General features: G+C 43.0%; 1 protein-coding gene across 6 annotated transcripts; it reads left to right on the top strand.

Moving 5' to 3' along the window:
* Window positions 1-110: 110 nt before the first annotated feature.
* Window positions 111-27,618, top strand: DAB2 (DAB adaptor protein 2). Of its 6 annotated transcripts, XM_076362159.1 has the most exons (16): window positions 111-291; window positions 8,284-8,356; window positions 13,694-13,813; window positions 14,959-15,098; window positions 15,823-15,921; window positions 16,247-16,378; window positions 18,414-18,497; window positions 18,743-18,766; window positions 19,040-19,087; window positions 19,267-19,329; window positions 21,203-21,838; window positions 22,679-22,832; window positions 23,425-24,057; window positions 24,486-24,577; window positions 25,379-25,437; window positions 26,154-27,618. In XM_076362159.1, exons 3-15 carry the CDS (start codon window positions 13,720-13,722, stop codon window positions 25,430-25,432), a joined length of 2,253 nt encoding a protein of 750 aa, XP_076218274.1. In that variant the 5' UTR covers window positions 111-291; window positions 8,284-8,356; window positions 13,694-13,719; the 3' UTR covers window positions 25,433-25,437; window positions 26,154-27,618. The 6 variants fall into 6 exon arrangements, with proteins under 6 accessions (XP_076218274.1, XP_076218273.1, XP_076218278.1 ...); XM_076362158.1 differs by lacking the exon at window positions 8,284-8,356; XM_076362163.1 differs by lacking the exon at window positions 8,284-8,356 and having other exon boundaries at window positions 13,641-13,813; window positions 23,425-23,949.
* The last annotated feature ends 53 nt before the right edge of the window (window positions 27,619-27,671 follow it).

The following is a 27,671-nucleotide window of genomic DNA, read 5'->3' as shown; positions in this document are numbered from 1 at the left end:
CAGCTCCCCCCACCCCTGCAACAGGGGCCGGAGCGGCGGCTCGCAAGGGGTTAAGCTTGTGAGCACCGACACGTTGAGGGGGAGTAGCCAAGACCAAGCAGCAAAAACATCATAGCACATTCCTGTGTAGTCCTCAGCTGCCAGCATCTGATTAAAACCATATCTCTCGCTGTGAGTGGCTAACTAATCTGAAGGCGAGAGTACAACTGAATATTTAACCGGGCCCCCGGTCCCAGCCAGGCTACCGGCTGCAGTCGTCGGATCATGCACGGATCGGCACGGATCTAGGCTGTAAGTAGCTTTGCGAGCGGGGCTCGGCTCTCGCAAAGCCTACGCGGGGGGGAAGGGGCTGTCATCGGGGGAAAGGGGGGGGGGCTTTTCCCCCGAAGACGTGACAGTCGGTGCCTGCGGTGGGGCTGCGGCGGGTGGTGGGGGCTAACAAAGATGGGGCGCCGGGCGACGTGGTGCTCCAGCCGCGGCCGGCCGGGGCTCAGCCCGACTGGGCTGCTCGCATCTCCCCGCAGCCGCGGGCAAAAGGCGCCGGCGGGGCTGCGCCTCGCCGCCGAAAGCCGGCGAGGTGGCGGCGCTGGCCGGGCGCCGGGAGCGCTTGGGGCGGCCCCGGCCCCGCAGAGGGGTCTCGGCCGCGCCGCGGGGGCGGTGGGGGGAGCTCGGCGCTGCCCGAGCCGGGCTGCGGGGAGCGTGCCCCGGCTGAGACGGGGTGGAAGCCGCCTGCATCCTGCTCCGGGCTCTGGCAGGGCCGGCGCCCTGGGGAAGCTTGGGCGCAAAGCAAAATAAGTGTGCATTTTCTTTTTTGTGTGTGGAGTGGAGGGAATTAAGACGAAAAAGTATATAAACACGAAATTTCACGTAAATAACTGATACGAAAGAATCTCTCTAGGAGCAGAGAGGAGGAAAGGGTTAGGATGCTGTGAAGCAGGGGTGGATTTTTGTTTTGGTTGTGGATGGAGCATCCTTGCCGGGCACTCCTCTGTCTGCTCGTAAATCTCAGGATGCTACTTGTGTCTGTGGTAAATGGGTATAGTTTAAGATGTCCAGGATTAATTGGAATTAGTCTTCCACCTTGTCAGAGAAACTGACTTCTCAGCTGGTGAGACTTAAAGTCTAATGATCATCATATGATGACACTTACGTTGGGGTAGTGCCTGTGCTCCCAGCAGTAAGATAAATGCAGGTGTTGCCAATACAGCTGGACTTCTCTGTAGCAGAGCTTCTACCCCTCAGATAAGCTGAGGCTGGTTACTTGAGCACTTGCTAGGGAAGCATGCAAAACCACTGGTAAGGAAGGATTAACTTGATTTTTTTTTTTTGGGGGGGGGGGGTGAGGAATTGTTTTAATCTTCTCTTAATGAAGGTAGTTAGCCTTAATGCTACATTTTTGCCTCAGAAGCCTTCTGTAACTTCCATAAACAAGGCTGCCCAAAATGGACCAAATCTGAGAGCATGTAGGCTTAGATTTGTCCATTGTATGCTAAGGAATGGGCATAAGTATGCTTAGGGATGGGAACACCTGTGTAGATAGGCAAAATAGAGATGCGGATTCAATTAGAGAAAAGTAATTCTGAAGCACGTATTCTAGCCGGCTGCGAAGACTTACTAGGCACTGGTAAATTGAAAATATTGTCTGATAGTGACCTGTTAGGCAGTTGTAATGCTAGCAGGTCTTCAGATCAGCTTCCATTAGGAGCTTCCAGGAGGTGAATGAGGCAGTAGGTGGCTAATTGGAGAGGTGAATCAGAATCCAAAGAAAATCTTTTCTGCCGAGAAGGAGGCTGTCTGAGGGAGTCATCCACCATGTCTGTTCAAAGAATCACTGCAGCTGCATCCAACACAATGGCTCTTGAGGGATAATCAGGTTTCCAAAATTCTCTGAATGGTCTGAGGATATGGTCAAGTCTAAAGCAGAAATTTCTGTTAAAAGTAACTCACTAGAGTTTGCATTTGGAGGAGGAGAACCAAGTGGTAGAAATGGTAAGGAGGGTGTGAGTGCTAAATGAATGTCAGGTGAACCATCAGAACAGAAGCTTAACTAGCAAACCTCGTGACTTGGAGTATAGGAAGGCTCAGGCTAAAGTGGAGTGAATGGCAAGTGCTCCAAGTCTTAAATGACGAGATGGTTCTGCTGAGGGGAATCTAACAGGGTCTTGTGTGCTTCTCACTGTAGACAGGAGACTGGGAGAATGACAAGCACTACTCTGATAGTCCTGTGACTTAAGATACTTCTCATCTCTTGTGCTCTTACTTCAAACAAAGCTATTGGCTGAGCACCAGAGGTGGTGCTCAGTACTATCAGTTGGGAGGATGGGCCAAATGCCAAAAATCTGGCATCACCTTCCTTTTGTGAAGGTAGAGATGGTTATCCATTCTAACATGTGCCTTCTGCTGTGTTTCTAAGTATCTCTATACATCTGCAGTACACAACCCACTTTCTCACTGAGGAGTGTATTACTTGTCAAAGTGCCTGCATAACCCTATTATTGGACCCTGCAGACCAGTAGCTGCTATGGATATACATCTTCCTTAAGGCCTTTATGTCACAAGCAGATATGGAAAGAAGCACTCTAAACAGGTGAATATAATATATGTAAAGGGTGGCAAAAAGAGCTCTTAGATTATTGTCTCTGTGGTAAAGAAAATAAATGCACTTAGTGTCAAGGAAGGGGGAATCAAGGGCTGGTGTCTGGACAGGATGTTTAGGATAAAAACCATAGCTTGAGATATGAAGTAAATGAAAGTGCATAATATGCTGTAGATATTTAGTATTGTTGCCAAACCTACAGATTTTTCTCTCCTATTGATGCTCTTCTGTCCTGGTGAACTTTACACTGCTAGGACATTGGTGTGACCTGCTGGGTTAACCAAGTTCTTGGGAATGTTTGTGGACTTTATTCAGCAAGGCTAGCAATATGTGAGCACTACAGAAGCATGAATTTGCTTGGACAATGAAGCAATAAATTCCACATCCTGAGAAAGCCAGCTTGTTCTGGAAACAGTACTGATGGTGCAGTTCCTGCTTGCTGGCTGGATTCTGTCAAAAGAAATTATGAAGAGATAGCAAGAAGGTAACTTGTCATCTGCAAGGATTTTGGACAAAAACCTAGATCTTGCATGTAGACTAAGGGATTATGAGTAGAATCAAGACTCTACCTCCTGGGGAGGGGAGGAGGAATGCTAAGAGGTCTTAATGAGCTTCTGCTGTTAAACATAACCAAGCATAAGCCACTACTCTTCTACCTCAGCAGGGACTCCACAGAAATACAACTTGGGGTTGTTTTGGAAGGATCAAGTAGAATAAGGTTTCGAAGTACCGTAACTGACAAAACAAACTGACTTTAGAAACCTGGTTTTGAAGCTGTATCTGGGTTCAAGGGTCTCAGGGTTATAAAGAAGCTGGATGAAGCATACTGTGGAAGGCCTAGTCAATAAACAAGAGGTACCAGTTTCAACAGGATTAGCTTGTTTATACAAGCTGGGCAGCTGAGTGCTGAACAAAGCATCTTCTCCCACCTAACTTTTGTCAGCCCTGGTTGATGGGGCCATAGACCATTCTAGTTTCCCCTCTCCTGAAAGGATGTGCCTTGCATATGCTGTGGAGTGCTTTGAGGATGAAGTGTCTCAGCTGAAAAGCCCTGCAGACATTTACTCCCAACTATCTGTGGGACTTTTTAAAAAAGCTTCTAATAAAGCTTCATAGCTGGTGCATGTCACCTTAAATCTCACAGCTCGGACATTATGGGGCCAGTTAAGGGCAGACTATTGGCCTTGGAGCTGAATTTCCTGCTGCTCTGTCAGTTTGTGTTGCATCCTTAAGCAATAAGATGAGAGCTGAAATACTTAATGAGGATTATCTCTTGAACAGAACAATTAGGTCTGAGAGACAGGATAATAGACCTTTACCTTGGCAGTCAGGAGGCTTCAGGACAACATCAACTAGGAACTAGCTCCTCCAGCAAAGTGTACTCAACTCTTACTGCTGATGTGTCATGCAACAGCGAGTCTCTTCCTATGAGAACTCATACATCTGCTCTATGGCTAAAATGCCTAGGGAAGAGACTTCCTTTCTAGGAAAGGACAAGACAAGTTAGGAACACAAAGGATGTAGTGTTAATATTGCAACCTGTGTTTCTACCTTACAGATATCTTCTGTAGTCTCTCATAACAGGGTTATTTGTGCTTAAGGGAGGGCACAAAGTTCACTATATGAGTAAGAACTAGTTTTCTAGTAGCTTGAATAGCAGATCTATCTGCAAACAGCTTCTAGCCTGGCCAACAGAAGGTAAACTCTAGAGCAGGATGGAAGGCTGACACTTGTCCTTGCTTGCTTCTGATGGATGGGAGCGTCCCCGTAATATAGTATCAAGACCATCATAGAGAGAGAAAATTGAGAGAACCTGGTCAGAATTACTTTAGAGTGTGGGTTTAGGAGCAATAATGTAAAGGTCCTCTAATGTACATAACAAATGTGTAAATACAGTTACCAATAGGGAAACTTACTGCAGAATAGCCATCTGTGAAACTTGGCTAGCTGTTTAGTAGGACAGCTACTGAAGGAGCTGCAGTGGAGCTCTGAAAGTCCTGGTAAATCCTTTACCTCTGGTAAAAATCTGGTCAAAAAAAAATCTTTCTGTACCACCTTTTTAGATTTGTCTTATTTAGTTATTCATTGCCTTTCTTGCTGCAGGTACAAGGGAGAGCTGGGGCCCTTGGTGATGACTAACGGAAAAGGACTTGGGGGTGCTGGTTGACAGCCGGCTGAACATGAGCCGGCAGTGTGCCCAGGCGGCCAAGAAGGCCAATGGCATCCTGGCCTGTATCAGAAATAGTGTGGCCAGCAGGAGTAGGGAAGTGATTGTGCTCCTCTACTCGGCACTGGTGAGGCCGTACCTCAAATACTGTGTTCAGTTTTGGGCCCCTCACTACAAGAAGGACATTGAGGTGCTGGAGCGTGTCCAGAGAAGGGCAACGAGGCTGGTGAAGGGTCTGGAGAACAAGTCTTATGAGGAGCGGCTGAGGGAACTGGGGTTGTTTAGCCTGGAGAAAAGGAGGCTGAGGGGAGACCTCATCGCTCTCTACAACTCCCTGAAAGGAGGTTGTAGCGAGGTGGGTGTCGGTCTCTTCTCCCAAGTAACTAGCAATAGGACGAGAGGAAACGGCCTCAAGTTGTGCCAGGGGAGGTTTAGGTTGGACGTGAGGAAAAATGTCTTTACTGAAAGAGTGGTGAAACATTGGAAGAGGCTGCCCAGGGAAGTGGTTGAGTCCCCATCCCTGGAGGTATTTAAAAGACGTGTAGATGAGGCGCTTAGGGACACGGTTTAGTGGGCATGGTGGTGTTGGGTTGACGGTTGGACTCAATGACCTTAGAGGTCTTTTCCAACCTTAATGATTCTATGACTCTATGATTCTATGACTAATCTTGAAGGCAAGAGTAGTCCTCATATTAAGCAGTATGCTTCATAATACCTGAGGACTGAAACTGCTGTAGAAGAACCTGCCCTCATAAGGTGCAAACAGAATTGTCATCAGTCTTATAATAACACATCACAAACATAACTTGTATCTGTTACAAGAGACAGTATGGAGTGACTCTTGTGACAATGACTGCTACAACAGTTTATGTAATGAGAGGCACAGTAGCTGGTGGCTAGGTGGAAGGTTCTTCAAATACTGCAGAAATGAATGCTTGAGGACAGGTTTTTGGCTGCTCATGGGATCGTCAGGCTGGGTAAAGGAGCTGCAGTACTTGACATTGTGGCCATGACTATATGGTTTTATGTTGGGTGAACACAAGAATAATACAGCAAAATCCTGTTGCTCATACAGATACATTTGTCAACAGGTAGAGAACACTTACAGTTCAGCATAGGCTATGCAGAACATATGTAATCTCTCTCAGTACAGCTTGCACACACCCAAACTGTAAAGACGGATAACTGCCAGCACTGGACAGTTAACAGCATGCAGCTGAAATAACCTATGATAACAGCTTCAATATGTGTCAAGATCCTGCTCTGAGGAAGGGGGTGAAAAGCATGGTTAATGGCAAGAGTCCTTTGCTATACTAACTAGCAAGAAGACCAGAAACAGTCCTTCTAGGCAGGAGGGAGTTAGGAGTACAGTTGGAAGTGAAGTGTTCGAGCTGTTGTCTAGTTCAAACTAGTTTGCATGTGAGTAAACACTAGCTGCCTTGATTAACAACTGCTTTGCTTCCAGGTTGTTTGGTATATCCAGTGAGTCTCAATAAGTAGTATTGACAGAAGACTGAGTACTATGCACTGCAGGCACGTGGCCTGAGATTCCTCATCCTGTGAGTAGGCAGGTAATGCTTTCCTGAGCAATAGCTAGAACAAACAACTGAACTCTGGCTCAGGAACCACTGATTTGTGAGGCTTCAGCACTGGAAACTGGAGACAGTGGTATAGAGGAGTGGCCCCTTAGCAAGCTGCAAAGCATGCTGTCTTTCGGGATGACTGATACGAAGAAACTTCTTGTGGATAATCTAAGTATATAATCTAATAATAAGCCTGTGTTACCAACTGAATAGCGCTCTCTCAGGAAAGAGCATACTGGGATATCTATCAATCTCTTTCTAAAAGAAGAATCTGGAGTTCAGATGCTGGTATTGCTGGTACTAAGAGTGAAGGGGTTTCTTAATCTAAGAAATAAACTAATAGGTTGGAATGCTAAATGCTGAAAAGAGGTTGGAAAGGCTGCTACCAAGACTTGTTGCAAGATGCTGCATTATTCCTGGAACAACTCATAATTTGAGATGGACTAGCTAGGTGTCTGGACACTACCTTTGGACACTGAAGTTCCTGGCTGAAGAATAACCCTATTGGACTACAGCAGTGCTATTTCCCTTCAGCTTGAGATGAAGTCTTCAGGGAAACAGATAGCACTAGCTCATGAAAAGCATTTCCCTTTCTTCCTTTAAAGTAAGCAGAGGGCAATAGTTGCTAATTTATGCCTTTCCAAGTTGTTAGTCAGGTACAGCTTGTTTAAACTGTTCATGACTTCTCCTGAGCCCTCTGTTCTAGTATTCCTGCAACAGCTGTATTTATTCCCATGACAAGTGGATGAAAAATCAAAAATAGAGTTACTGTGGTAGCTGGGTTGAAGTAACTAACTATCCCATCAGAAATTATGTGCTCAAAAGCATAGTATAATGGCAAGAAGTACTGGTCTGATTGCACCACTTGAACTGAGTGACCTGTTCAGTTCCAGCTGCTAACTTAGTGATGTTCACTTGGCTGTGATTCCAGTGATTCAAGTGTGCAGAAAACACTTTTGGGAACTTAGTTTGAATTTCTATGTTCTTGCTGAAAACCAAACAGCTCAGAGGAGACTGATGCACTGATATGATGAGAACAGACTGTTCTGTTCAACTGATGAAATAACAGTTGGCAAATTGACTGAAATGGTAAGATGTCTGGGTAGTTTCACAGGCATGATCCTGCACCAGCAATGGTACCTGCCAACATCTGTAGCTGACATGACTTATTAGAGTACTAAGATCTTTATCTACTTTGCAGTTGGTACTGGGGGAAGGGAGCAGCATGAAGGAGGTATTCCCTGATGTGTCCATTATGACATTTCTATCCCACTGAGCAGATGAATGTCACCCTTCCCTGTTTCTCATTACTGGTTGTGTATGATCAAGGCAGCTGGACTATGTGCTGTATCCTGCAATATGTAAGTACAGTTGTAGCTTATTCCAAAAGGATATTCCTGTTGGCAGAGGAGCCCTTGGCAATAAGGCTCCCTTAATACCTCAGCAAAGTATTGATCCATCTCTCAGGTGAGAGGACAGAACATCAAACAGGGCTTAAAGCAAGTTTCATGAAAGAAGTTCCCTAAAGTAAAATCCTGTTAATCTGGAAACATTCTGGCCAACAAGCCAAGTGCCTGCCTTAACTGAGGCCATGATACCAAGCAAATGTTCTCTTAACCACAAATCATGTGTCTAACTACCTACGGCCTAAACAGGACAGTTAAACAGGTGTTTTGAACTTAGGCTGAAAACACTGGCCTTGGTTTCCCTGCTATCAAGGAATCACAGGAGAAACTGAGTGGTCGGGGCATTGCTAATCTAGACCTTACTGATTGAGTGAATGACAGATCGCTTCACTTGTCAGGCAAGGTAGGTCAACATCCTTTTCAGTTGTCTCTCTTAGAAAACTTAACCACAGGGGCTTGGGTTAGGCTTAGCAGTATAGGAGCCTGTATTCAGCCATCTTTCTCGCAAGTGATGCTGCTCTTGCATTCCAGACATGGCATAAACTGGAGGGGAACAGTTCCCAAGCTGTCTATGAAGTCTCTTCCACCACTTGTCTTCAAGCAGGTACTTGTTATGTATGAGTGTGAACAATACATATCAGGTATAACCTACCTGTAGGTAAGGCTAGTATCTTTCATGTATATTAGTCACTGGCTATGCTAGTTCCTAACAGACTAATCTGATTCTTTTAATAGAAGAAACAAACTAATGGTAGTGCTTGCATCAGAACAAGCAGCTGGAATTTTCCATCTAAATCATAGTAATCTTATGTTACAGGTTTATTGAACTTGAATTCTTAGATGCTGTCAGATGCTAGAGCAATGGGTGTTCTAGTAATGAAACAAAACACTTAAGATGATATTTTATTTGACTCCTGAGCATGAATGACCCTGTTTAAAAGGCAGAAGTCTGAACAGCACATTCATGTTTCTGATTTATTAATGCATGCCTAGTGCTTCTCAAGGCTACTTTGGGCACTATCATTGCAGCAGGAATTAGGCAGAAAATGTGACAGTCAGTTATGTACATAGGCATTTGTTAGATACAAATATAAGTCAGTCATATAGGGGCTCACACAAATGAACTATTATGCTTCTAATGTGGATAGAATGCTGCTAATCAAGATAGTCCATTATTAGTAAATGTATCTGGCTTTACAGCTTTAACTCTTGCTAGTCATTGTATATATTGCTGTTAGCCTTTAGTCTTATTTCCTCAGCCTGCAAAATTGAAGTCTTTAATTCACTCAAGTGGACAGCTTGTTTACCAGCCTTCTGAGAACAGCTCTTCTGTCAAGAACTTGATGGCTAGAGATATTTCTAAGGATACATTGTGCAGGTCATGGTACAACCTTCTAACCAGAAGAACTTGACTAACTCTGCAAGAAGGCGGGGGGGGGGGAACAACCTGGAAGCATGTTTAGCACTTGAACTATTACTGTGCTTCCGGTTACTACTTCATCCTAACAGGCTATATTGCACTTGGCAGTAAAAGCTTTTCTTGTCCTCTCCTGGCCTCTCAGATTCTAATTTGAGGTTAATATTTACATGCAATAACTCTTTAAGCTGAATCATGTACTTGCAGTATCAAGGGACAAAGAAGGAGCGCAGGCTGTGAAAAGGACAAAGTATTAAACTAAACATCTGCTCAGCAGTCTATCTGCCTTGCTTCTGACTTTCAGTGTCCCTAATGTCTTCTCAGACAAGCCTTCATCAACATTGAGGCAATTATCTTTGTCTGCTGAGGGGGAAAAAGCCTGCCTGTTGGGTGAGGATTATTGTCCAGTCTTTAAATCCCATGGCAGACTACAGCCATAATGAAGAGTCTCAATCCCCTGTGCACAGGACAAAAATATAATCATTAAGTGTTGCTACCATGTTGCCACCCCTTGCTCAAATAAGGGATAATTGTGAAAACATCTCTTAAGAGAAACTAAGTGTTGCTCAACAAAATTGTTTGGCATGTGCTTCAAGTCTTGCTAAGAAACAGGTACTTCAAGGATGACTTGTCACTACCAACAGCTCTCCTTGTAGGGAGTTCAGAGAAGACACCAAGAGCACAGTATGCCCAAAGTCTTAAGACTGACTTTCCCAGGGTAGATGTGTGAAAATTGAGTACAATGCTTGAATGGAGAGTTGCCTGACTTGAGACAGTAGGTAACAGCTCATACTTCAAGGCCTGTGTGTTGAGGACCTGAAATGGCCTTTCCCTAAGGAGTGATCAGTGCTTGCTCTTCACGGGATAATCCCTATAAGAAAGGAGGAAGATACTATTGGTTGTCTCTTAACATGCCCTTTCTGGAGTAAACTGAAAAGTGGGTGAGCAAAATCTGGTGCATATTATACTGATACAGGCAAGAGTGTGGGGCACTTCTCCCAGGGTAGCAACATCCATAAACCTGCAGTCTCGGGCTTTTGAAAAAGTGTATTTAGCACAGTAGTTAAAATGGGCCATACAATTGCATAGCAAGTAATTAAGCTGTGGTGATATCAGTGGACTTATCTACATGGAGAAGATTCAAAAGGCATCACTTAACAGTCTGCTGACATAGTTGCTGTGGGAATGGTCTTGTTCTTCACCATGCCAGTATAACTGAAGGCATGACTGTCCTTGCATAAAAGCACATGCATCTCTAACCTTGCCATACTGCTGGCTGGCTCTTTTCAGATCAATTCAGAATTCAAGTGTAATAGAACAGTTCTAGTTTCTTGTTGCCTTACTCCTGTAGTTTGAGTAAGGAAATACTAAGGGACTGAGTACTGCGGAAGGAAGCCTTCAAGCAAGAGCAAGAACTATAAACAGATTTTGACTTCATTTCAGTTACTTGCATGTAGAGCACACCAGTACTTTCCATTAAGATAAGCCAAACTTAAGTGTGATGAAGACCTTGCACAGCTTTAACTTGGGTCTAAAGCATAGAATCAAAATTTAGTTGTGGCTGAGACTCTTGTACCCCAAGCAGACTAGATTACTGCTAGCTCAAGCTATATAATGTTGCTCCCCACCCCAGTGAAATTTTAACATAAAGCCTGAGGCAATTTTGTGCTAGTCTTGTGGCTTAACTAATGTCAAGAAGTAGTTATTTAAAATATAAACATGTATTAAGGCAGCCTTTGTCTATCTTTGCATTCTTAGTTTTGCTAATTCTCTTGCTCCAGAGATATGATTCTCAAAGATATTGAGTTCTCCAAAGGTATGATAAAAAACTGTCATGTACTGTGAACTATCACCAGGTGATATGAGCTGTGCCAGACCTCAGACAGGAGAGTATGTCCTATAAACTGGCCATAAAGCCCCCACTAACCTTCTCAAATTGCATTGCTAACACTGAGAATAGCTTCTCCACAGTAAGATGGGGTATTTGCAAAGGTTCAGCCAGACTTGTGTGTATCCCTGCCCATCTTCATCTTGGGGTTTTGTGCTGTCTGTCTCTATGCAAGTAAGTGGTCTGGCTTCCATAGGATGGAGGCAGATAGCAATAACAAAGGAATGACTAGAGTTTAAAGATGGCAGCTGCCCATCTGGATTTCTACCATGTTACAGTTGCCAAAAGTGAGGTCTTGCTTGTGCATATTTGCTCCTCCCTAGGTTATTTGCTTGTTATTGCCTCCTAACTTTACTTCAGAGTGAGATACTTACTGTGGTTGTATAGCACCAGAGCTGGGTGTAGCTCTACTAAATAAATTGGGGAAGCAAGATCACTGACAGGCAGGACTTAGCACCTCGAGGTTGCTATTTCTTCTTTCCAGCATGTTGCTGGGCAAAATGTCCTAAAACTATGACTTGGCTCCTAGAGAGCATGTCTTAGCTCTGTTCTTCTCCAAGCTTTTTCCAGTAACCTTCTGGATGGGGATGGGTGGTTAACTGACGTTTCAACCCTAACTCTGTCTTTCCTTCCTCTCTGTTTCTGAAGGATTTGATAAATCTAGGGAGAGGCTCATTACACTGAAGTCTAAAGACTATCTCCACCCAAAATTATACCATCAGGCAAGCTAGTCTAGTTTTAGAGTAGAATTCAGCTGGCTTCATTTTACCTGCTTAATGTGTGGTTTTCAATGGGCACATGCCTTTTTAGCTCTGGTGCAAGTATCCTGCAAAATCCCTGTTGGCTGTAATGGCTTCCCCCATGCTCCTTTGTCAGAATGGGCACACAAGCCACTTTTCCAATGATAACACGTCCTAAATAACCATGGCTTGCTATATCAACTCTTCCTCTAACATCTATTTCTACTCAGAACCACTCAAAATTTTCACAGCAACACCTGTGTTCCCTTGCATCAAATGTTCCCTAGCTGTGGCCAGATAAGTTGCTTACAGAGGAAAACAGGTATAGCCGCCAGAGATCTTTCCCATACAAATGCTTCCATCTCTGTTGATTTACTTGAGCAATGCTAAATGTAATTCACAAACCATCTGGTAAGCAGCTAGATCTAACTTTGCTTATATTAACAGCTAGTTCCCTAAAGGCCTCCCTCCTGGCTAAATGGAAATGGAGGCCTTCAGGGTAAAATTCTCTCTTAAAGACCTAGGAATTTGTGTTCTTCCTAGGTTAAGAATCAGTTAAGCATTGACATCCATTACTCTGTTAGTGGCAAGCTGGATGAGTCAGTCTGTAGCTATTGACTTAGTAATGAATTGGGGGAAGGCAGGAGCCAGAGCAAAACCCTGAAAGTAACTTCCAAGTAATAGATAAAGCATTAGCTGTAACTAAGGCAAATGAGGAATAGGCTATTGAGAATTACAAGCTTCTAATGCTAGAGGATATGCAATGCTTCAGCACTTGTATCTGGGTACATGATATGTCTCAAATGGTGTGCTGGATAAAAGGGGTGGCCTGGTCTGTGGCTGCTTGCCTGGATATAGGGGAAATTACTAGTAGAAGGTAGCCCAGCTACTTAATCATCTAAACAATCTTTTGGCTTCATTTGTCACCATAAAATTCAAGGGACTAACTGAGCCACTGCAATACCCCAGAGAGAAGATTCATAGAACAGTTTCTGTAGCAGATGTGAATGTCCAGTTCTTTCTGGCTGGGTATAGATGATCTTCAGAACTCCATAAAGGCAATATGAGTCCCTCTGTTTGGTAAGTGTGAATCAATGCTTCAGCTATGTAGGAATAAAACATGGTGACTGCAGATTATTGGGTTTTTTAAATGTATCTTGTATCTCAGAGGCAAAATGGTCTCATGGCATAGAGTGAAGAGTTAAGTCATACTAGTCCATAGTTTCTGTTAACTTGCAGGTTTTGTTTTTAAAAAACCTGTTACTTGATTACTGTTAAGACAAGGGTGTGGGGTTTTGGGTTTTGTTTTGTTGTGTTTTTTTTTCCTGGAACAGTCTGTCTGCAGCCTAAAGAATTTATTTGCTTTTTACCTGTTGGGTGGTATAACCTCAGACTTCCATGAATAAGATCGAGTGGCTTCTTTTGGGTGTTCTGGTGTCATCTTCATGGGTGTTTGGAACAGATCCTGGCAAATGTTTCTTGCATTCTCCCCTACCTTACTACAGAGATGCAGCTGGCAGTGCTGAAGGAGAATAGAGCAAAATATCTGAGGTTCTATAAATAGCTTTAAAAGGTAAAAAGCTAAAGGTTGACAGATTAAAACAGGGTGATGCAAGTACAGCCTGTGGATGTAGGTCAGTGTGATCTACTGATTAGGTATTACTGAGGTGAGGGTTCATCACCTAGTAGCCATAACTTCATGCTTTCTGTAGCCTGAGATGAACAGACAGTGAGTCGGTCTTCCTATATGATCACTACCAAAACTTTCAGGCATTAGTGGGCTTCAGTGTTCAGCAGAACAAAACTGGACTAACAGGTCTAATGAGAATATTTCTTCTTCAAGGTAAACTATTATGTCTGCCTACTGATTGTTATTTGGATTTTTAAAAACTACAGCAAGCATAGCTGGCCACCATCTCATCATGTCTACTGAAGCTGAAACTACTACTATCAACAGCCAGCCTGAGCAACAGGCTCCACCAAAAGCACAACCTTCAAAGAAGGAAAAAAAGAAAGGTAAGAAATGCTTACTTCTTGAGCACCTCCTCTAGTCAGTATGCTTAATATTTTGCACTTGCCTAAAACCAAGATCACTCTCACAGCATAGTCAAAATAACTCCAAGGTTTCAAGCTGACTGGAATAGTGAGTAAATAAGCTAGTAAAATAAATCTAACCAGAAGGTAGGCTTTTAGCTTGAAAGGTTTTTTCTAGCTTTAAGCTCTAAAGCTTTCAGTTCCACTTGTTAAACAATTCATTTGCTGAGACTTGACAAGTCGCCAAAAGCCCAGAGAAGTGAAAGCCTCCTGAGGAGGTGACCAGACCCAGGACCATCCAGGTAGCTGTCAGTCTGAACCTGAACTCGCTTCCTCCCCTCCCTCCAGAGAGGAAGTGATGTGCTGGACACAGATACAGATTGTAGTCCAGAGAAGCTAGAAAACTCATTTCATGAGAATTATTGTAGATCAGATAATAGATTTTTTTGATAGATTAGGTCATGTAAATATAAAATTACCTCATACAGAAATACATACCTAGGTACACACTCGGAGTACGTTGAGCATGCAGAGAAGAAAACCAATCAGTTCTGAGAAGTAGCGGGAAGAGCAGAAATAGCAAATATAGCTAAAATCCCAAGTGATTACAGGGACAGGGGCACCAGGACTTGTTGTAGAAATGATGGTGCTGATAGAAAGTTCTAGCACAGGAACTAGGAGATTGTTGCACACCAAGAAGAGATCTGACTACACCAGAACTAGGGGCTAACATCTGAAAGGTTTACTGAACGTCCTGTATGCCATGGGAAGTACCGTTTTTGCTTAGCGCTTACATCTACTTGGCTGTTGCACATAAATATTTCAGTCTTTTACATGGCAAACAATTGTTCTGAAGTCCCTACATATTAAGCACTGGGCTTCAGTCTTTGAACTGAGGCCAGATTCTGCAAGAGCACTGTGACCTTAAAGGAGTAACTATCTTGCAGTGCACACGGTACTGGAAGGACTAGGGGTTGTTAGTCAGCTATACTCAAGGGACAATTTTAATATGTACTTACATGGTATATTTTTTTTTTAAAAGATCTCAAGGCCACAACATAGATATTTCTCTCTTAAAAAAAAAAAAAACCCAAACCAAAAACGAAAAAACTTTTCTCTGTCTCCAGGGCCAGAAAAGACAGATGAATCTCTCTTGGCCAGATTCAAAGGTGATGGTGTAAGATACAAAGCTAAACTGATTGGCATTGATGATGTCCCAGAGGCAAGAGGAGACAAAATGAGTCAGGATTCAATGATGAAGCTGAAGGTAAGGGCTTGAGCTGGCATGTAAGGAACAAGTTCTGGGTAGCCTTCAGAAAGCAGATCAAATGGTCACTTTGGCCCAACTTCAAATACGGCTTAATGGTAACATAGTAGTAACAGCACCATCCTAGATGGATGTTGCTTCTAAAGCTGTAACCCCTTGCTCAAAGGACAGTGTTTCTCTAATAGCTTGGGAATGGCCCTTTGGGCCTCTTGCAGACATCCAGTATGGATGCTAATAGTATGAACTTGGTCACAAATAATGAGCTTGGGTTTTGGGTGGGGAGGGGGGAACTCAGTGCAACTTAACACTGAACTCAAAGCACAAGTTGGCATCCTGTGGCAATAGTGACACCAAGAGATATAGATAAGCCAAAGAATAAATAAGACCCTGCAGCAACAAAGATGATTACTTCTGGAGTGCAGAACACTCACATAGCTTCAATCAGGCCAGGAAAGCTGGTAAAGATCCTGCTACTGCAGCAGTTTTGTGAACTAAGATAAGAAGCTTTAAAGCTCCAAAACATTTACAGAGGGATCGCAATCTAGTTCTGAGGTATCACTTCAAACCTAGTCAGGCATATGTTGCAAGAGGAATGCTGCTCTAACTGTACAGTTGCATAGGAATAACTAGATTACACTAGTACAGTCATGAGGAATGTAAAGAAACAAGTTAAAGCTCAGTCTAACAGAAATCTTATCAATACTTTGATATTCATCCTCTTCAGGGAATGGCAGTGGCAGCCCGTTCACAGGGTCAACACAAACAGAAGATCTGGGTGAACATCTCCCTCTCTGGTATCAAGATAATAGATGAGAAAACTGGGGTAAGATATGACTTACTCTCTTAATGTGATTCTTAAAGCAAGCTAAATGTTTGGAAGTTAGGCCAATCTAACTAGATTAAGGAACTAGATTCCTTAATGGCATTTTGCTCTTCTTCCGCATATAAAAATCAACTTGTGAAATGGGTTGTAATGCTGAAGCCTCCTCCCAGAAAGCTAGCTACATCTTATTGTGGTTTGTCAAAGGCTGATAAATCTGAGTCTTGAATTGAAGCCTTCTAACAGTCTCAAACATTCTAACTACAGAGAAGAGCAGCTAGTATGTTTCCAGCAATTTAAACCAGTAGTTTTTTTCCCCCAATTCTAGGTCATAGAGCATGAGCATCCAGTAAACAAAATCTCCTTTATTGCTCGGGATGTAACAGACAATCGTGCCTTTGGCTATATTTGTGGAGGAGAAGGCCAGCATCAATTTTTTGCCATAAAAACAGCACAACAGGTATGGATCAGACACACTTTTCCACTTGCTATGAGTAATGCTATTGTGTAAACACTTAACGTGATAAGGGTGTAGTGTTTTGCTGGTAGCCCTATGAGGTATAGGGGAATACCAGCACAGATGGATAGGCTCTTCTAGAAGAGGGCAGTAGGAATTGACTGTATCACCAATGGCTTTTATCTTGTTCAGCTTCTCTGGAGTCCAGAATAAAAACACTCAAGTAGCCTTACTTACTATGATTAACCTTGCTTAATATGTCCATGCGCCATGGAAGTCATTAGTGAGATTAATGGAGCTGTTATCATGGGTTTTCCTGTACAGTGGCCTGTTACTGTCAGTGAGAACGCTAATTCTTGAGTCAAATAGCCAGAATGTCACTCAAATTAACAGGAATGATGTTAGAACCCCACTAGTCTAGTTGTCGTGATGCTTTGTCTTGTGCAGCAGTGAAAACAGACTTACTCAATTGCAATAGTGTTTCTGTGGCCAGTGAATGGCAGGTCCGGTCCTCCTAGAGGTACTTTTAGGAGGAATTCTGATCCTTCTGTGATAGGTTTTCCCCTTGCAGAAATCCTGTATGCAGGGTTTGTCTCTCTGAAGAGAATCTGTATATAAGCAGTATTGGAAACAAGCTACTTGGAATTACTGCTGAGTATTATGCAGCTTCCTAAATGACCTGAACTTAAGTTAGCTATTTATCACTTATTAGCTTGTCATTATAATGTCTTTATAACAGTCACTACAATGGCTTGATGAGCCAAGACCTCGAAGCTAGTAATTTCTTCATATGCATCCCTGCCTGCCCTTCTGGAGAACCTGTTGGCAGTTTCAAACCCACTACAGGTGGGACTGAGGGGCTCCTTGTTGGAGCATGTTACTACTTTAGTAACAGCTGTAGTGGCTGCTCCTAAGCCTGTTTTATTAGTTTATTAGAGTTCTGTGTTTTATTGGCTTCACTGGAATTGTAGATTAAGTACAAAAGCCTTCTGTGTGTGCTCTAGAGTGGAGTCTGTTCTCTCAGAGCTTTTCACTGTGAGGTGCTGCTTGCCAGCCTATAAGCTCAGCCAATGTGTAGACAGCTCTTGAATTGCTGCTAGCTGTTTTTAACACAAACTTGTCTAGCTGAGAAGTAAGGACTTCTGCAGCTCTAGACTGCTGCAGCTGTACTGTTTGTCAAAGTTGATAACTCTTGAAATGGCTGTTCCTGCAGTGGCATGACTAAAACCCTTGATGAGGGGGGGATGATGCTCAGATATAAACAGTGAGATCTGTTCAACACATTCTCTGCCTGAGCCAAAGGTAGTGGCTGAACAGGGGGACTTGTCCTACTCTAGACACTGACACAGCTGCTATATGCCTCAAGCAAAAGTTCCAAATCAGTATAGCTGAACCTGCCACCATCTCGGCAACCACTCAAAACATTCTCATTAATGGGTGTGCAGGGAATGCAATGCCTTTCTAATTCACACTAAATTTTCATCCTGATACAGATACTACTTAAAGCTGGTGCCTGCTCTACACATTTGAGGTGATGATAATCTTACCTTATGCTTGCCTCGCTGATTTACTATTTGCATCCTGTTTAATATAAATGAAGTATTAGCTATAGAAGCTTTCTCCAGATTCAGTGTTGGCATTGGTAGAAAAAAGACGGATGCAAAATGTTTTCTTGTCATGAGATTACCAGAGAGCTTGGATAAACTTTGCACTTTTGAGGAAATATGATTAGGACTTGCCATGCACTTATAAAATCTTGCACTACAAGCTTTTTAGCAAAAACATAGCAGGCTTAGCACAAATACAGCCACTTTCCCTGTGGAGTTAACAACAGTTCTAAGCTGGTTGTACCCATTGCCCTTGGATTCTGCATAAGCTCTCTTGTGTGGAGACTAGACAGTTCTTTAAACTCTTGCTTTTCCTGTTATCTCAACCTTACTGTTGCACTATTTAGGAAAGTTTGGCTTGCTGCTCCCTGGACTTCTACTGAAGCAAGCTGTGAAGTAGTACATGGCTTAAAATCTACATTCTTTTTCAGGCTGAGCCTCTAGTTGTTGATCTTAAGGACCTCTTCCAGCTAATATATAATATGAAGAAGAAGGAAGAAGAAGATAAGAAAAAGGCGAGTAAAATTATAGAAACTGCCTTAGTCTGCATAGAAACAAAGCTTGCTTCAGCTTTGGCTTGGCTTTTGGGCTCTTGTAAGACTTGACATTCACCATCTAAATCCAGGATCACTTGAAGCTACTCGTTGGTAGTTGTGCCAGCAGTTTGATTGCCTCCTAGATCTGGTAAGCTCTCCAAAGCGAGAGGCTTTGGATATTCTACATGACATCTAGGTACTAAAAGCCTCTTTTTCTTCTTTAGAGTGAAGAAGCAAGTAAAACTGAGGTAAGTCACTCCAACTCAGCCTCACTCAATTAGGTATGCTGCTGCAACACAACTAGCTTTGACTTTCTTTACACTGCCAGCATTATGGAGGCAATGTCAAATGCCCGATTACACTGAAATGGGAGTAAAAGGGGCCTACAGAACTGATCCTGAGTGGTGATCTCCATCATACTTCCTCTTTCTCCCACTTGCTCTTTGAAGCCTGCAAATCCCTTGCTTAAGGCAGGTTTTGATATTCCAATTATTACTGACACTGTTATCCATCTATTACAGAATGGTAGCGAAGCACTACCCACTGATCAAGCTGACAAAATGAAACTGGTACGTTAAATTTTAGAACTTCATGCTGATGCCATTAAGGAGTTCATAACTGACTGTCTCCACATTGTGGGAAACGCAGTATTTATAGATGTGTTTACAGTAGATCTGCATAATGCTTGATTCTTGCTTTTGCAAGAAGTCTAACAGATACCAATTCTTTCAATATTTCTGGCTTCAAGGGAGTTGACCAGATGGACTTGTTTGGGGATATGTCAACACCTCCTGATATGTGCAGTCCCACAGTAAGTAGAATCTAGCTTAGCTGTCTTTGTTCTTGCTTTGAGAGGAAATTTAGTCCTAGTAATAAGATCTGCTTTTACTTTGTTAGTCCTGGTTTCACAGACACATCTGCCTAGCTATCATCAGTGTACTAGTGTCTCAGGGCTATAATACTGTCTACTTACTAACTAGAGTAGTTAATGTCATTCTTATCCAGCAGAGTTCACTTGAGACTGTGTGACAGAGATAATCCTGTACTGGTAGCCATAGAATCATAGAATGGGTTTGGGTTGGAAGGGACCTTAAAGATTATGTAGTTCCAACCCCCTGCCATGGGCAGGGACACCTTCCACTAGGCATGGTCGCTCAAAGCCCCATCCAACCTGGCCTTGAACACTTCCAGGGATGGGGCATCTGCAGCTTCTCTGGGCAACCTCTTCCAGTGTCTCACCACCCTCACAATAAAGAATTTCTTCCTAATATCTAATCTAAATCTATTGTCTTTCAGTTTAAAACCATTACCCCTTGTCCTATCACTACACTCTCTGATAGAGTTCCTCCCCATCTTTCCTGTAGGCCCCCTTAAGTACTGGAAGGCTGCTGTACGGTCTCCCTGGAGCCTTCTCTTCTCCAGCCTAAACAACCCCAACTCTCTCAGCCTGTCCTCACTGGGGAGGTGCTCCAGCCCCCTGATCATCTTTGTGGCCCTCCTCTGGACCTGCTTAAGCAGGTCCATGCCTTTCTTATGCTGGGGGCCCCAGAGTTGAACACAGTACTCTAGGTAGGGTCTCATGAGAGCAGAGTAGAGGGGGACAATCACCTCCCTTGACCTGCTGGCCACGCTTCTTTTGATGCAGCCCAAGATGTGATTGGCTTTCTGGGCTGTGAGTGCACATTGCCAGCTCATATTTAGTTTTCCATCCACCAATACCCCCAGGTGCTTATCCACAGGGCTGCTCTCAATCTACTCATTGCCCAGCCTGTATCCATGTTTGGGATTGCCCTGACCCAGGTGCAGGACCTTGCACTTGGCCTTGTTGAACTTCATGAGGTTTGCACGGGCCCACCTCTCTAGTCAGATGTCCTAGAAATATGTACTAGCAGTACATACCTTTGCTGCTATGAGAGCTGTTACAGAAACATTGCTAAAGACCTTTAAAGATGAAGCTTATTTTATAGACAAGTGAATCCTTAAGTCCCTCAGAGTGGACTCCCGGACTTTCTAGATGAGTAGTCCTAGCTCAAGATGTGGCCTAACTCCACCAAAGTGTGCATAGCTCAGTCATAGCTCAGTATGACCCCCAAAAATCCTACCAATTTATTCTGGCACTGTAAGCTACCATCAGCCATTATACAATTGGTGCTGTCAATCCAGCTAGTGATCAAGTCTTACCCTTCTACTGCCTGCTTGGTGGAGAGATGGCATGTTAACATCTTCCACTGGCAAATAGCTCTCTAATCTTGCTCTGAAGCTGAGACTGCAACTTAAAGTAACACTAAGGCAGTGTGATTTCATAACTTGTCAAAACAAAGGACTAGAACTCAAACAGGGATTCCTGGCTCAAGTGAAAGTCTAGGTGTAATTAGTGCTTAATGACTCTACAGTCTCTAGGCTGTAGAACAAGCATCTGATATTTAATTAAGGGATCTTAAAACAGGTGCTTTTAACATTGAGTTTCTGAAACTAAGCAGCTGTGATTTGACCACAGCCAGCAGTGCTTGCCTTAATGACTTATAAGATGAAGCTTTAGTGCAGCTTCACTGTGATATTGAATACTTATTAGTATAATGTATTGGATAATAAGATTTCTCCTTTTGCAGCCATTTTTCTTGTGGTTGTGTACTACGCAGCAAGTCCTACATAAAACTAACTTTTTTTTCTTTCTGGACAAATAGGAAGCTAAAGAGATTCTGTTAGTGGATCTAAATTCTGAAATTGAGACCAAACAGACTTTTACAAAAGAGGATCTCTTCTTGAATGGCATCACAACCTCTCTTCCACAACCAAAGCCACAGCCAACCTTCTTGCCTGAGAGTTCTTTCTCTACCAATCTCAGCTTCTTTCCCACACCTAATCCAGACCCTTTCAGTGATGATCCTTTTGCACAGCCAGACCAATCTGCACTGCCTTCATTTGATTCTCTAAAATCTGCTGATCAGAAGAAGGAAAGTCTGAGTACCTTGACACCGGTGGGTAATGGTGCTTCAAATGGTGATATTGACTACTTTGGTAAGCAGTTTGACCAGATTTCTAATAGAACTGGCAAACGAGAAGCACTAACAAGCCAGTGGCCACCTGAGAGTAAGTCGCCTGCAGCAAGAACTCCAAATGGGGTACCAGAGAGAGAACAGAATGGCTTTCTTAAAGCCCCATCAACCCTGTTTGTGGAAGGTCCTTCCAAAGGATTATCTCTGCAGAATGGAGTAAAGCTGGATTCTGAAAGCAATATCCAGCTCATGTCACATGAGTCTATAACAATTAGCCCACCACCACAAAGTACCAAGCCAGGAAGAGGAAGGAGGTCTGTCAAGGTGAACAATGTTCAAGTAATTAATGGTGATATGCATGCTCTTTCTTAAAGAAGCTGGGTGAAGCTTTTCTTTCTTCATACTGTGTAACTGGCTAAACAGCTTTACCACACGTCTACTTCTCTTCTACCTGTCATACTTAACTCTAATCTCTCTGCAGCCATGGTACATGCTAACATTCATGAATGCTTCATAGTAGCTATGGTCACTAAACTGTATACTCTCTTCCTTAATGCTGCCATACTTCTGTAAAGGTCTGGTAAGTATGTTGCTATGTATATTGACACTCAATACAATGCCAGAACCTGTTATGATAGCCGTATGCCCATCAGCCTGTGGCTTCTTAATGATGAGCTACTAGTACGAGGTTACAGAAACCTATGTAGTTTCTCAGTACCTGCCTACTGAGAGCAATCTCAACTTGCCTGATTAGACACAGGATGGCTCTGGGTCAGCTGCATTTGTCTTGCACTCAAATGATGCAAAACTCTGCTGGCCTTGCCACAACTGTGGGGGTCACTGCAGACTGAGCAGGAATGCTTAGAGGGGTAGGGGGCAGAGGGATGCCTATTATGATAGCAAATAACTCCGTCATTTTAAGTCTTATTCTTCTGCTATTGACTTGTGACTACTATATATTGTATGTACTTAATGCCATGCATCTCAGTAGGCATGAACAAAATGGTGAAGTTTGAAACTCCTATACTTGGTCTCTAAATGAGACATCAAAGCTCCCTGCTCTGCTCTAGCTGAAATAAAAGCTTGTGGCTCTGGACTAGGGAGTCTTGATCATGCTAGCATGTGTTCTGCCATGCCATCTCACAAAGCTTTTTTTCTTTCTAGACTGCATCGAGTGACTTATTTAGCTCAGACTTCTTTGTGCCGATTACAGAGAGCCTTAGCTTGACCTCAGTGGCACAAACAGGACCTGTGCCAACTAGTCCACTGGACCTCTTCAAAACAAGTCCTACCACAGCACCTCCATTGGCTGGTCTAGGTTAGTTCACAAAGTGAAGGTCTTGCTCCAGTCTAAGATATCTGCTAACACCAAAACAGGGGTTCTAGTTTTCCTTTATTTCATGTGTAGTGCCACGCCCTTTAACCCATGTGCTGTCTGCCCTAAACTATTGAGTTCTGTGAATACAGGCCTAAACACTGCATCCTTAACTGGAACAGGGTTTTTGTGTAAACTTTGACAGCAGATTGCTGCCTCAGGTACACAAGGTTCAAGTGAGCCAAGCACAACTTGGGAGTTTAGGGTAACACTGCTGCAGAGTCTTAATAATCATTTACACAGAAGTAACTATATGGCAAATGCATCTATCACTTCTGTGCTAGGACTAAGTATGTTCCTCCTTCTGTTATATCAACCTCAATTCTGTTCTTCCAGGACTGAAATGGAGCAAAGTAAAAAATGTTAAACCCCTTCTCCCCTCCCCCCAAATGACTTGATTTTTAAGTGTAAATCAACAGATTTTTTGCAAACAGCACATGAAAAATGTTTTGCTGGTAACCTCAGTGGAATTGATACGCTCCTGCTTGAGGTCTTCAGATCACTGAAGTGCTGTGTAACAACAATCTCCCCCCAGGTGGCTTGCCAGTAACTTCATCACCATGGAGTGCACAGACACCTGTCTTCACTCAGGCTGCATCAGTCTTTTCTGGGTCTATGATGCCTGCTCAACCTACAGGATTTACTCAACCACTTGCCTTTGGTACTCAAGCAGTGCCAAGCTGGAACCAGCCTGCATCTTTTGGTCCAGCAGGCCCTCAGTCTGGTCTCTGGGCACAGGCAGCACAAGTTCCATCTACTTCATGGGCACAGCCATCCAGTGCTGTAAATCCCTTCCAGAGTAGTGTGTTCCCATCTTCAACACTACCTGCTCAGACACCATCTGTACTGCCCTCCATGTCAACAACAACTAGCCCACCTCAGCCACCACCTAGAACTGCACCTCAGAAGGAGCTATCCAAGAAAGAGAGTGATGCTTTTATTGCTCTGGATCCACTTGGTGATAAAGAGATGAAGGATGTCAAGGAAATGTTCAAAGACTTCCAGCTGACAAAGCCACCTGCAGTACCAGCAAGGAGAGGAGAGCAGCAAAGCCTTTCAGGTGCTTCTGAAGCTTTCAGCAATTATTTTAGTAGTAAAGTAGGCATTCCTCAAGATAGTACAGATCATGATGACATGGAAGCTAGCAAGCTGTCTGCCAAAATGACTGGTAAAATCTTTTTTTTTTTTTCCCCTCCCCTTCTGCTTGGATAGCTGCTCAGGGATTGGGATGGCTGATCACTAGCCTTTTCTGATAGAACTCAAAATTTGATTCAATGGTTACTGAAACAGAGGGTTGAAGGACTGTCTCCCCTAATAATGTTACAGAATTGATCAATGTCAGTGGCCAAACACTGACACCTAGTGCCTAAACTACTTGACTAGAATGAGGTAAACTAGGTCTGTACAATGCTAGAAGTCCCATCTAGCTTAAGTGTAGTGAGGGACAAGCAGGAGATAAAATTGTGTCACTTAAAGCAACTTCTGTGTGGGTTTTTTCTGTATCTAATTAGATGAGCTTTGGTGCTGATATTTAGACAGAGCTGAGCACTTGTTAAAGCTGTTAAGCGATTATAGTAGTATGTCTCTCTTCCTTAGAACCACCAAAGCCTGCTCCCCGACAAAGTGTGCTGCTAGCTGATGGCCTGTTTGAAAATCAAGCTAAAACAGACCTTTTCAGTGCCTCATCTGTAAGTAGTTAAAAAAAAAAAAAAAACCACCACCCAACCTTTCTTTCTCCTTAACAGGGGTGCCTGTGTTTGAGCTCTGGCTTAGTTCTGGCTTTAGAGGCTGTGGAACAAAACTTCTTGCATGTCTGAGTCTAGTATTTAATCTAACAGAGGGCATTTGTTGCAAGAAGGCTAACAAAGTATGATTCCATTTGGCTTGGGTCCATAACCAGTTCCCCAAGCTGCAAGCCCTAGCAGGAAGTTCTTCAGTAGTGGGAACTTCTACAAAAGACTGTAAAATAATGTAGCTGCAGAAGTCTTCCACTTCAGTTATACTTATCTCTCTGTGGAGTAGACTGAGCAGCATGGACTGTGCAGTTCTCCTGCTGAACAAATGGGAGGCTCCCTTGTTCAGTACCCCCTGGGGGAGGAAGTGGCTTAACCACATCACTGCATTTGGGACACAGCACTTGAAGCCCTTGGTGGAAACTCTGGATCAATTCCAGAATGCTGACTTAAGACATCTAGCATTTGGCTAAAACAGACCTCATCATGACTACAGTGGCTGAGCTCCAAACGAGTGTTCAGTAAGCACACATGGCTTTTCTGAAAGATACCTTGCCTCAGACTAGGATAACTGCTAACCGGCTTTAGAGCCCTTTTCTCTTGTAAAAGTAGTACAGTTAATGTGTATTTAGCAGGGTCTCTGCAGTATTCTTTCCAGAAGGTGTTTGGAACAGGAGCTAGCTGAAACAACGATGCAGAGTAAACCTGGCGAAACCTGGAAATCCACTAACAGCCTATTGATCTCTCTTTCCTTAGAAGGAGTCTCAGAAACCACCTTTTGGTGATCCTTTTGGCAACCCATTTGCATAGATCAGGTAAGTCTTCCACTAATAAGACAACCTACTTCATTCTCTGAAACTTATTCAGAAAACCTTTGGTAAAGAGCTCACTAAAAACTACACTAGCTTAACTCTAATGCTTTTCTAAAGCATGGCAAACTCTTCCTAGAAGAACACTTCTGCTAGAGTACCTCTACTCAGACTTATACATAGCTGCATTCTGGCTAAGCCCAGCCAGCTTCACTTTCTTAGAAATACAGATTTTATTCTTCCACGGACTTAAGTCTAAAGGCCACAATAGATGTAGATTTCCTTTCCTTGAGGAAAGTTAATGAGTAAATATGTGCTGCAAAACTCAGAGGGGCTGACTGAATTCCTTCCGATATCTCTTTAGGAGAGTGTTAGCACACAGTGCCCCATACAGCTTTCTGAAGCTTAATCCCCTAAATAATTGCGAGTTTGTACTCTGGGTGAATTGGAGTAAAAACAGCTCTTATGAGAGCTTTTGTCACTAGAAACTAATACAACTCAAACTTTTGTATCATTGACTAGAGAACATGAACTGTCAAACTAGCAAATCTATTCCTCTGCCACACCTCTAAGTCTTCCCCTGACATACTGTCTGGCTTCTAACAGGAGACAAGTGTTGCTATTTATTGCCTTAGTTTTGTTCTCAGTGGCTCTAAGCTAGTTTAAGCAATAAAACTATAACTTATAGCCATCCTAACCCTAAGTCCTTTTCATCATACTAGGCATAACCAGAAAAGGACAAATGGAATAACTGGACCTCTTCTCAACATGATTTTTCTACTTGTTTCACTTTGCTGTCTGCCACTTTTGCTGCCGTTCCATGATGTCTGTAATCTAAAACATGTCCAGGTGGATTGAAACACAAACCCTCAAAGAACATGCTGTGAAGATGCTAATTCAGGGCAAAGCAAATGGACAGTTGGACTTGTGCTGGAGACCCAAATTCAGATTGGTGGATGTTAACTTTACTTTAGTTCTTTGCAATATTCCACAGAAGAGCTTAGCAACACTAGGTCATGTGTCTTGTAAACACGGTCACCACAATTCCTCTTTCTGTAGCACTTACTGTCCTAAAATATAGGAACTGAATGTACCTGGGGAAGAAGTGTTGCCTTCACATAAGGGAATTGAATTAGTAGCTAGAACTCCACACCTTAAACAACTAGGTCAGTTGCCTGTTATCACAACAGCAGCCAGTTGTAAAGTTAAGTGGACACTACTCAGTTCTAATTGGTGACTGGACATATGACTTGTTCTCTGAGCCACAAAGATGTAAACTGTATGGTAGGGGAGAAAAATTCCAATGGTTGTCTATTTAACTAATGGTAAAAGTATCATTCTGCCATAAATGTGTAATAAAGGGACTAACTGTGGGGTCTGTAACAGAACTGCTGGGGTCCTAGACTAGAGGTCTACACTGTAGGGTCAGATAAGCTGAAACACTTCTTGCAGAACACTGAGGTAGTTGTGGACACTAACTGTTGTCTTGGTGCTAATATGGCTTTTTTTCAGGGAGGGAAATCTACTAGGATTACTTTTTTATTAAGGTGGCTTGGCAGACAAATGGAACAAGCAGATAGGCTTCTTGCGTATATCTCAGTGAATGTCCCTGATATTGCTCAGTTTGAGTTGTCACATGGTGTAGCGTGGCATGTTTCCAGTATGTTAGAAAGCAAAAAGACAATCATGGCTTCACTCCACGCCTAGAGTCCTTGTGAACAGATGCACCACCTCTGTGCCATTAATGTGAGGTAGTTCTCCATCTCTTGAAAACTGTACCTTTTCTAAAGAACCTCTCTACTAACAGATCTCTAAATCTGTTATAACTGACTGTAACAGCTACATTCTCGGCCAGTGGTGATGGCTGATGTGTCAGAGGTTTTTCTGTTAATGCTAAGTATAAACTTGAAATAGTACTGTTAAATCAAATGCCTAAGCAGTTGCTGAACTGGAGAGCTAAGAAAGTCAACTTGAATACAGCCTTAGTACCCAATTCAGCCAGTCATGCAATTAGTCTTGTATATAAACCTCTCTTGCACTTTCTGTAATGCGAAAAAAGCTATGAATTTAAGTATTTGTCTCAAACTGGAAATGTAGAAACTTACGGATGTTACACTGTTATATAAAACTGTAGTATCTCAAGTAATGTTACCTGATGACATTAAAAAGAAGCAACTGTTCATACCAAACAAACATCAGTGTGGCTGTTGATTCTGTCCTCCATAACTCAATCTTGTGGT

Source organism: Aptenodytes patagonicus, chromosome Z (assembly GCF_965638725.1).
Source record: "Aptenodytes patagonicus chromosome Z, bAptPat1.pri.cur, whole genome shotgun sequence".
Taxonomy (NCBI): domain Eukaryota; kingdom Metazoa; phylum Chordata; class Aves; order Sphenisciformes; family Spheniscidae; genus Aptenodytes; species Aptenodytes patagonicus.
This window is presented reverse-complemented; position numbering and strand designations above follow the sequence as displayed.